The 11,274-nt window shown below is 40.0% G+C and overlaps 1 protein-coding gene across 1 annotated transcript in view; it reads right to left on the bottom strand.

Annotated features, from left to right (window-relative positions):
• Positions 1-134: 134 nt before the first annotated feature.
• The window catches only part of CMSS1 (cms1 ribosomal small subunit homolog), a 236,720-nt gene continuing 225,580 nt past the window's right edge, over positions 135-11,274 (bottom strand). Inside the window, exons 5-10 of the mRNA XM_056327843.1 lie at positions 9,131-9,190; positions 8,335-8,437; positions 6,977-7,037; positions 6,046-6,133; positions 4,157-4,245; positions 135-843 (exon numbers count right to left, since the gene is read on the bottom strand). Of these exons, the coding sequence (XP_056183818.1) occupies positions 760-843; positions 4,157-4,245; positions 6,046-6,133; positions 6,977-7,037; positions 8,335-8,437; positions 9,131-9,190 (485 nt within the window). The 3' untranslated portion in view covers positions 135-759. The remainder of the gene's footprint in view (positions 844-4,156; positions 4,246-6,045; positions 6,134-6,976; positions 7,038-8,334; positions 8,438-9,130; positions 9,191-11,274) is intronic.

The following is an 11,274-nucleotide window of genomic DNA, read 5'->3' as shown; positions in this document are numbered from 1 at the left end:
AGGGCAACTCATTCTCAAAACATCTGATTTGGATCAATAGCTTTCCAAAATGCTGATGCTTTGCTCTCACCTCAACTTATCTTGTCCTCTGGAAAAAATTCATCCATTCCCTACTATTCACAACAACAAAAGAATCACCCAGCGATCATCTCCTTTTAATTTAAATGGACAAACAGAAGAATAATTTTTGCACAATTCCAACAGTTTAAATCAAAATAAAGCCTCGATATAATACAGTGATAATTTATCATCTAATAGCAAAAAAATAGCATTCAGCCAGCTAATAGATGAAATAGGTGAAAAATACCTTTTCGACACATTATTGAAATCCATACAACTTTTTCAAAGACCCTCAAGGGTGAGAGCTAACTATCATGACAGAAGTAAATGTCTCCTTTGGGACAGCAGGGGGAGGTAACAGAAAATGGAGTTGTACAAGGACTTTCATACCCAAGTTTGCTCATCTTCAAAGTCTTAAAAGTGACATATAGTAGTAAATCTACCAGGTAAATGCAATGTAACTCTAATTTCAGTATCACATTGTTCCTGCAACAAAAAACATACTAAAACTACACACAAACCTTCTGTTTCATTACTGAAAGAAAAGGAAACTCAGAAAAAGTTGCAATGTGCATTCTTTCTGTATTGGTAAGACTTCTGAAAAGTCAAAATTCTTGATTCCATCACCTGTTAATAACTTGCCAGTTGCAGGGAGCATAACAGTAAAATGCAGCTGCAAATTACTTCCTTGTTGGTACATTAAAAGAGTCCCAGCTTCATAGACCCCTCTCTGCACAGCTTTATAATACTCATCTCCAGTAGGTCAATTGTTTCTCTCTTTATCTGAAGAAAACAAAAATCAAAGGCATAAAAACTTACTGATAAGGCTTTGGCTAAATACCTTTATTTATTTACTCAGGCACCTTACTATAGGACTAGAAATTAAAGAAGAGGTTCCCATACAAGGTCTGGACATCCAGAACGTTTCTACCTTGTAAAACATCTAGCATTTGCTCTACAATCCTAAAGTGTAACTATGGCCTGTGAAGTCCCATCTAACATGGCTACAGAAAAGCTGTCACTGGTACGGAGCTGATAAAGCAGGCCGCAGCGAGAGGTCCACCCTGGGCTGCAAAATCCAGACTATCGACTGCTATCAAGGAGTCCAAGGGCACTACTGCACTGCAACAGCCACAATGCTGTCTGTGTCTGAGACACTTGAAGGAAAGCGAGCATGAAGGTCAGGTCTACATGTGCTGCATGCAAAGTACTTTGTAACACGGATATGGCCGTAGCTTATCGCTTATCTAAAGATAACAGACAAATGTGTTTGAGAGTAAATATTGACTACATATTTCAGCAGGAACACAAGATCTATCTCTATCATCACAGTTCGTCCAGAGTCTCCTTATAGCTCCCTCTTCCCACTTACAAATACTTTATTCACAAGTTTTCTCTCAGGATCATACCTTCTGTGCCTCAACTTTGCACAGGAATAAATGATGTGAGAAACCTGACCAACCCTTATTCCACACTGGATGTGCTATGTGAGGGCAAAACCAGTTGTCTTTCTATCACAAGTCCATTTCTTAAGAGCCTTTTTACTTTCATGAAGCCTGAAACTTAAAACTTTCTGTATTTTAAGACTTACTCAAGGTTCAGTGTTCGTATTGTTTGCAGACAATACAATATTCATTTTTGTTGAAAAAACTCCACTTGAATCTTAAGTAGTGAACTGAGACAGCTCTGTATTGCCGTCAACCTCTACATGCAAAGCTTTCCTAGCGGGAAGCTTGTCCTTTGGTCAGGTCAGAAAGTGTACAACCAATTTTTATTTAAATGTCTATGCTTTAGTATAACTCCAGTGTGCCAAGACAGAGTCTGACAAACTCATTCACCCCTCCTCTGGTTTCTTTGTGAGTTTTCTTTTTATTTCCTTCCCTCCACTGTTTGGGATGAATGAAGCTGGAGATAGAAACCAAAAAAAAAAAAAAAAAAGACATCCAACAACATTAACTAATGAGATGTTGAGGCAACTAAGAGAGCAGTGGATCAGGACACCATCCATTATGTGGATATGATGGGATACAGGACTGTCACGTGGGAAGATTCCTGTGTTTTTAAATTCATATATTTATCAGAATATATCACTGTGTATGTAATTTTCCACTGAACACCAGGTGAATATAAAACCAGAAAATAGAATGGACACGTTTCCAGCTGCTCTTGCTTTCTGGTGTAATTACAATGAAATTTAGCAACACAGGACCTTAAATATGCAAAGAAATTATCTCGAGTTGAGGTTTGCACTGAAAGTAGGTCAGTGTGCCTTGTTTCTAATTTTAAGGGTACAATTTTGCCTCCACAGATAATACAGGATGAAAGAAATCAGTATGTCAAACTCCTAATTCTCTAAATCATGTTTTTGGTAATATAATTTCTCTATTCTTTGAGAAAGCTTATGACTATTCATAGCACATATTTGACAATTTTTACACAAGCAGAAGAGTAAGAGCCTCTGTTCACAAAGACAGTATTTCATACTTCAAGACTGCAGGTTGCCAGAACACCTCACTGTTTTCTACTGTGTTAAGATGAGTTATCTCCAAAACATTATTTGGGCATCTTTTATTGCTGACATTCCTTATAAATAGCTTTCAGGAATCTGCCTGATGTCTGTGGCAAGATGCTCAACTTACATAGCTCAGGATGTCAAAACCCTTTGTGTATGTTGGGTTACCTGAGCCAAGTGCAGGTCTGAAGACTTCTTTAATTATATATTCACTATTCTGTGATCACACATATTCCTTACGCTAACATTATATATGAAGGTATAACATTCTTTCTTACTTGGTTTTAACTTGAACTAAGCCTTAACATTTCATGCTAAGATATCCTTCAGATTTTTCCTTAATAAAATACCTCTGGAATCACAATTTTTGGCCTATAATCCCAGACAGACATGCAGAAATGCTGTGATACTACCTACAGTGAGCTGAAAGGGATAGGTCAGGTTTGGAATAGCTCAAAATGAAATATCAGGAGTGTAATCTTCGTTATTTTTGAGGTGGATCACCTATAGTCTACCGTATGTGTACGTACTTCAGTTGACTTAAAACATCCATCCCACTGCAACCAGCACCTCTTGTACTGTTATGTCTGTGAATTCGTGTTCTCTGGTCTTTAAAAAACTTCCAGGTAAGTGCAACTACCATACAAAAACCCTTACGTATTTACCACAAGAGGGAGCCTCCTTGCCTCAAAAAGCAAAGTTGGCGTTTTTGCTACTTAATTTCTGCAATGTATTTTTTTGCAGGGTGCTTTATCCAAGATTATTAGGAATGTTGTACCTTTGTGTATGTGGGACTGTAAAATACAGCACACTCAAATACATAGACAAGTGCAGAGAAGGATTAACGACTGATAATTTGTTTCACCTGTGAAACAGTGTAATGTCTATATGCAAAAATGTTCTTTTTCCCTGGAGATTCTGCATATTGGCCTGCTCTAAATGTGCAAAAAAATGGAAACACTTGCAGGAAATTGGGAGCTTTATAACAACGACTGATAGAGGAATCTGCCTCTTTCACTCTCTCTGGCAAGATACTGGCTGATGCCCCACAGCATACAGTAAACATGCCTTGTCACAGCAATAAATGTGAAAGCTGGATTACAGAATTGGGAAGAATCGGGAACTATCTTATGAGGAGTCTACAAATGATGGGTGGCTGTACACACACACACACACACACACACATAAGAGCTGTCTGTAGATTTAGTCACAAGAAGTTATCTTACTCTCAGATGGAGACAAATAAGGTTTCTTTAGTTTTTGAAGAAGCTTTTGCACAGTCATCTTAATGAGAGAACTTCCTGAGAACAGGTAGAACCACCATGTAGCATACACAGGAGAAATGCACAGTACTACTGAGAAGTCACAGCTGTGACTTGCAATAAAAAAGGAAAAAACATCTTCCTCGGGCAGTAATTTTGAGATGTGAGAGTACAGACTTACCAGTCCAGTGTTGATGTTTTGTGTTTCTAGACCACTGAAATCAGCTTTACAGAAAAGAAACCTTACTGAGCACGATCTAGGAGCTTGAATCAAAAGTAATGAATGCACAGAATATAAGACATACAGGTGCTTATACAATACCTCAGGGATATCCATCATTCTCCTTAGTTTCTGATCTCTCCAGTTCCAATCCAGAATCATGTATTTTGTGGAGTTCAAGCACAGGCCATCTAAAAAGGCAACATAAATTTTACTACTAAGATAATACGACATGTGCTTATCAAAATGATTTTTGGCTTTTACATCTTTTGCTGTCTGTTTCCAAGGAAACTAATCTCTGAACACTTAAGTACTACGTTTGTTGGTTAGAAACTAATGCACTGACACTGCAAACTCCCTTAACCACATAATCCCATGCCTTTTTGGAAGATAAACACAAAAGCAGAACAACTACTGTTGCCAGCTTTGTCAAGAGCTAACATCCTGCCAGAAAATAATTCCTCAAGCTTCCTCTTGATTAAACCACAGGAGTTGAATTTCCACAGCTGATGAGTAGCTGGTAAGTTACAAGGACCCTAGCCTGAGAACCCCTGTTAATGGGAACTGGCAGCGTTTAGCAATTTACAGCCTGGGTGCTGTGTGCATGTGTGTCAGGTCAGTGATGCTGCTGAAGAATTCCTTTATCCTCCAAATAAATGGTTGTGAAAGACAACAAAGGTCCTTTCTGAACTGGCCCTCTAGCTGTTCCCCTATTTTTCCCTAATCTTCTACATAATGCCCACAATTTTCTGTGTTGGTTTTGACTCTTCTCCATTCTCTAGTGATCTGGGACTGCAACATTAAAGTGGCAAAAAATGACTAGACCTTAGGATAAGATGATAAACCTTGTGTCCCTAGCATAATCTGCCTCCACCTAACATAGAATCATGGAACAGTTTGGGTTGGAAGGGACCTCAAAGGTCACCGAGCCCCAGCCCCCCGCCATGGGCAGGGACCCCTTCCCCCAGCCCCAGCTGCTCCCAGCCCTGTCCAGCCTGGGCTTGGGCACTGCCAGGGATGGGGCACCCACAGCTGCTCCGGGCAGCCTGGGCCAGTGCCACGCTGCCCTCATGGCAATGTGCTGATGTACTGAGCAGCAATGATTTAATGTTGGTGGAGGGCACAGGAAGCAACAAAATTATGCTACTCCTGTACCCTTTTGGAATGAGCAGCGGAGTCCTAATCCACAGCCGGTCCCTGACCAAGAAACCACAGTTAGAGCAAGGCAGTGTTTAGAAAGAGGAACAGAAAGAGTCATCATCTTGTCATTTTGTTGTTTGTTTCTCTCTGTGTACATAGTATCTATTGAGTAAGTAAAAGTACTCAAAATTTGGAAAGAGAAAAGGAGATTTATATAGAATAATTAATTGCATTATGGGTGATCAAAAATAAAATCAAATCAGCAAGCAGATCTTTTATCCACCCCTCACAAAAGTTTACACTGAGCTCAGAGTGACATATGATACAATGACTTCTGCCTTTACTCCCTTTTGATTTACTTGCAGTGTTTGGTTTCCTGGAGCTTTAAATCTTACACCACGGTTTTGCAATCACTTCCAAGTCAGTGTAAATCAGTACTCTTGCCAAAAGAGGAAGTTCACTACCTCTGCCTGCTCCTTACCTGATTCTGTGTGCACACTGGTTTTGTTTTAATTGGGATCAGCTCACTGAGATGCCAGACTCTTGGAGCAGCACAAGAAGCAGGGAGGGGGAATAAATGGGCATGGACTGGGGCGGGGAGGGGGGATTATTACTCTGCCTTTCTCTGCTAATACTGACTTACGCCAGCTTTAAGTGATCATAAAATCAGCTACTAGAATCTTGACCTCATTTTGACTAACACAACACAAGTGGAGAAACAGAACTGTACAGTTTAGTACCCAAATTTACAGATTCATGTTAACTGAAGCACTTCAAAAACGACTGAAGCCTTGCTTCTCGTGACATGAAGTATAAAATATCTATGGAGAAAACCCTCCTTGTTCTCCTACCTTGCTCCATCAGCGCTTTTACTCTCCCAGGAGTTCCAACCCCGATGTGGAACACACCTTTCTCCAACATAGTCACCTGTTCTTTTATCTGATTTGATGAGAGAAAGACAAACCACAGTAAAACAATGATAGTTTTAGAATTTCTTCTCAAAGAGCTGGAAATAAATTCAAGATCTCAAAGAGTATCTTTCTAGAATACCATTAAGTAACAAATTCATCTTTCAAACTGTCAGACTGATGTATCTGCAAGAAAGTTTAAGAAATAGAACAGCCAGCTGGGCATCACACTTCTCTTGAAGTTCAGTCATTTCCAGCTTTGAAAATCTGCTATTGCACCAACTATTTTTGGAGGTGAGAACAGTCTGCTTCCTTCAGCATTTAAAAAATTCTCTGGAAATATCTGGAAAACTAACAAAGTTGAATTAGCTCTAAACTCCTTCAAGACAAAGACACTGGAGAAGGGTGAAATAAAGCAAGTGACATTTGTGTGTTTGACAGCATTAATATCAAGGGCCAAACGTCCGCTCGTTACTTCCATCCTCCCCACAACTGGTGCTCTCCAACAGGTATGGATATTGGGTATCCAGGTGTCCAACTGGCAGAATGCAAGTGTGGGTGCTGGTACAGTTTGCTTCTACAGACCTATGTGCGTAAGCCTTCTATTTAAACAGGCAAAAGCCATTTGAATGAGCACCTCACAGGAACGTGGAACATCTTTAAAACACAGCACATGCATAAGCATCTACATTCTGCATAGGACTGCACCAGAGCTATTGGAGGTGGTGTCTGGGTAGCCTCCTCAAACTGCAAGAATGGGTTACCAAAGGAAGCGTTACCTAATGAAAGTCACTATTGCTAAATGCTTTAAAAAGGAAATGGTACTAATTGGTTGTTTAGTTGTTCTACCAAAATTCCCTTTCAGCTTTCTTACCTTTATGTGCTTTGCAAACAACTTGAGAACTCTGCAGTCTCCCTTAAATGCTGTCATTGACCTAGCAATAAAACAATTAAAAAAGAAAATGCAAGCATTAGGGCTGGGATTAAGAACACACAGGAGGAAAGCAAACTAACTGGCATTTCTCAATATTCTTGAGACACAAAGTCCCCCAGTGACCTCTGCTTGTACTTTGAATATGATGTACATTCTTGTTTGCTACTCGATCAACAATGATCGACAACTGGACCAACACAATAGAAGGTATCACTAGGGGGTAATATTGTTTAGATAGCTTTTCAGCATGCTTTCACAGCTAACTTACTTCAGAAGTGACTAATCACCAAATTCCAATTTGAAAATATCTCAGTTACTGAGACACAGGCATGAATGAACATGTGTGTGCATGCACAAAAGGACAGATCTGTGCATAGACCAAGCTGCATTTTAGGGAGTCTTCCTGCAGCATGACTGCTGGGAAAACCTAGGCTGCCACAGTCTTTACTGCAGAGACTGCCCAAATTCCAGTTAACCAAAACTCATTCACTGGGAAACCTGACTTATTTTTCTGACACTCCATTATGGCACACAGTAACAACTCTATGTTCTGTCTTAATCAAGCAGGAGACAATATATTCAGTATTTACTGAATATCATTTAAGACAGCTTTTTCTGCATTTTTTTTTTTTTTGCATTGTGCCACATTTTTGATTTTCTGTTGTGCAAAGCTAAAGGTTTATATACAAGTATACATACAAACCACCTAAGTCTCAGAAGGCAGTATCTGCATGCAGGAGCCAAGCACTACTGGCACATCTGCTGCATCTGTGCTTCTATCTGTGGCATGGGCTCAAAATTCCCAACTCTCTCCATCTCATGTTGTACTGCCAGAAAATCATAGGAAATGGGGTTGAGACACAAAAGACAACCATGAAATTTGTGAGGTACATATTAATTCATCAAAGTCATCAAGAGTTCTGGACTGAGAAGGGGGAGGATAGAGAAAGGAAAAAGAAAAAAAAAGAGGGCAGGGAACACTTCTAGTGGTGGATCATGATGCTTTACTGGTTTACTCTGTTCCCAAGTATAACACCTTGCGTGTTTCCCCAAATTGGTTACACTTTCTTTCTGATTTTTAACAAAAATAGCAATTCCATGCAACTGAAGTACTAACTGTTACTTCAGTCTAAAACCAACCACAGCACTCCCATAGTATAGAGCAGCAAGGGATATTGCATCAGTTTGAGTGAGTGAATTTGTTGGCTTAGCAGAGGACAGTGTCCCAGTTTTGCCTCTATGTCTGTGGTTCCTCTGACTGATTGCCAATGTCAACAGAACATTTGCTATCGACATACTTGATGAGTTCCAGGGAACGAAGGGCCGAGCTGCAGATAACCAGCATCACCACCGACTTCTTCTCCTTGTGGTTTTTACGGAGTTTTGCCCACTTAGGACAGACTGCAATGAAAAAAACCTGTGTACACACACAGTAGAAGTTCTACATGTCACAATTTCAAATTACTAGAGTACATGATGAATGGTAACCAGCAGCAGGAACACACATGCTGACGCCTATGAGGTCTGGATCTCTGGCAACACTTTTACATTTAAGTCATGGCTGAGAAATGGTAAAATAAAATGCCCAAATTAAAATACAGAAATATCACATAATTGAACAAATTAGATAAGCATTAAAAATCAACAGTTTGTAAGGTGACAAGCCCATTGTCTTCACTTGCCACATAGCACAATTTGTATCAGAGAAAATCAGTTGACGAGAAACATTTACCAGACCAGAAGTTCTATAGAAACATACAAGAGAATAAAAATTCTCTTTGTTCATGTCCACAGAGAGCTGCAGGTTTTTTACTGTAAGATAATACATGCACCTACTTAAGAAGCCACAATAAATTACTGACAAATAATCCCTAACAATTAAAAGAAACCCTAGAACATTTTGATACAAAAAAGTGATAGAGTAAAAAGAGCCAGAAAACCAAGACCTGTCATAAAAAACCCCAACAAACCTTAAAGTTATTAATATCTCATAATTAAAAATATTTGGAGGTACAGATAACAACTGTAATAATATTGCATTAGCAGTGTTTGTCGTACAACTTTCATCCCATTCATACCAACATTTTAACTCACTTTCCTTCAGGTATGAAGAAAAACTGTGGGTGAGATCATTGGCTGGCAAAAAACAGGAATCTGAAAATATAAAGGAAAAAATATTTTTGTTGATGTCTTCTTAATAGCAAAAGGAGCATAAATGTTTGCTGCATAACTGCTGGTTATATTGATGAAACAACAACTTTGTTAATCCATCATGAATAAATTACCATTTGTGAAACAAAGGTTAATGTACATCTCATGTACAAGAAGCTTTACATTGGATAAGTCAATGATGGTCACATCCCTCAAGTCAATTGCAATTCCTTTCCTTGCTCTCACCATGAAACACTGAACACAGGGCTGCACAGGTGCAATCACATACTTTAAAAGAAGTTTTCGTATGCCTTTGCCATAATTAATCAAAAGTCTTAGCTAAAAGCCTTACAGTCAGCCTGCTAGAGTGTTCCTCCAGCCTGCCGACAACAGGAGGCATTTGCAGATCACCCAAACAATTCACACTGTCTAAGTGCAGGAACCTACCAATAATTTACCTGTCAATGAGTTTGTTCCTCTTTCTGGCCTTTCATACTGTGGTCATCTACCTAACTGCACCGACCCTAACAGCAACACGCACACAGCATTTTAATGCCTTCCTCCTCCTTCACTCCCCACTGCCTGCCTGTCTTTTACCTGGTCACTGTGTCACCTAGTAAGGCTTGTAAGCTCTCTGTGGCAGACAGGCCATCGAACTTTAAGCTTCATGCAGAGGCAATGAAGAAAGACAAGGTACTAACAGGTTCTTTGGAAGGTCCTTTCTCCAGTGTCTGTACAGAAAGTGTAAGTTCTTAAAAAGGTGATTAAAATCAGATGGTCTGAAAACCTGCCATCGTTGTTAAGGGTCCCTTGCCCAGTGGAACAATATGCTCCCATAGAGCATTACCAGTTCTGTCTTCAGGGACCCACATACTTGGTGTCATTCTGCACAAAGCACAGCACCTCAGGGTGCCTGTCTATGGATGTCTGCTGATATATTTTAACTAAGTATTTAGGACACTTCCTTATAGACATAATTCCTGTTCACATGGATGGTGCATTGTGCTAATGCTGGCAGCATCAATCCATCATTTCCACCGAAGAGGTGGTGTGACAAACTTGGTTTGTAGCTGATGCCTGGCTGAAGTCCTGCCTGCGCAGCTCCTTGAGCACAGCCACTCTCCATCACTCTATCTTCCATTTAACCAGTGTCATCTTGCTCAAAACTTTCATTTTGCACTGATCTCTTTCATTAAATCCAGAGACTGGAATTTCCTGGGACTTGACCTCCAAATGGAGTGACTGTGTACAACCAAAGGATCAGCAGCTGATTCACTTTTAACGTCACATTTAAAAGACACACTCGATGCTGGTGGAGATGGGCAGGGGCTGCACTTCCACTGGCATTTGGTACATATAGGAGAGCTCTTCACACCCACCACGGCCCTTTCCTCCCAGTGGCAAAACATCTTTGTTATTGTTTTGCTCTTCTGAACACATCAAGTCTCATCAATGACTGAACAATTCAAAAGAGAGTTTCTAAAGGACAGGAGCTTCACTCACTGACTTTTCAGCAACAGCCCTGCAACACTGGAGCATTAAGAACAATTTCAAACGGAAGTTTCAGAAAGGGTGGAAGAAACACACAGCTCCAGACTGCAGCGAGAGACCATGCTGACTGCAAACACAACCTCCTCTGCCGTGTCAGTTAACAAGAACACGCAACTCCAAGTAGTTGCTTGTTATTTGGTCAGTGCTTCGATGTGAATGACTTGACAGCTGTAGAAGTTTGCAAACTCCTTGGCACTCTAAGCCTTCAACTCCCAGCACAAAAAGAAAGAGAAACCACCTCCAATACAACCCAAGAGCCAATCCATATGGAAATGGGTCACTTCACTAGCCCAAAGGGCTCTCTTAGCAAGAAAGAAACCAAAGCAATTTATTGTTTGCTAAAACCCCTGAAGGTCTAAAAATATTTAACACAAGCTTTTCAAAGCAATCTGTATGGGAATTCTCCAGCCTTTCTTGATTCAACAAGAAAGCTGAACCTGCCCCACAGAAATAAAGAAGGGTCAACCTAGAATCACAGATATTAAGGAGAAGTATATTTATGTAGAAAGACAGACTTAAACATTAAAAGAGAGAAA

Source organism: Falco biarmicus, chromosome 2, assembly GCF_023638135.1.
Source record: "Falco biarmicus isolate bFalBia1 chromosome 2, bFalBia1.pri, whole genome shotgun sequence".
NCBI classification, from domain to species: domain Eukaryota; kingdom Metazoa; phylum Chordata; class Aves; order Falconiformes; family Falconidae; genus Falco; species Falco biarmicus.
Note: the sequence above shows the minus strand (reverse complement) of the source record. Positions and strands in the feature narration are given on the sequence as shown.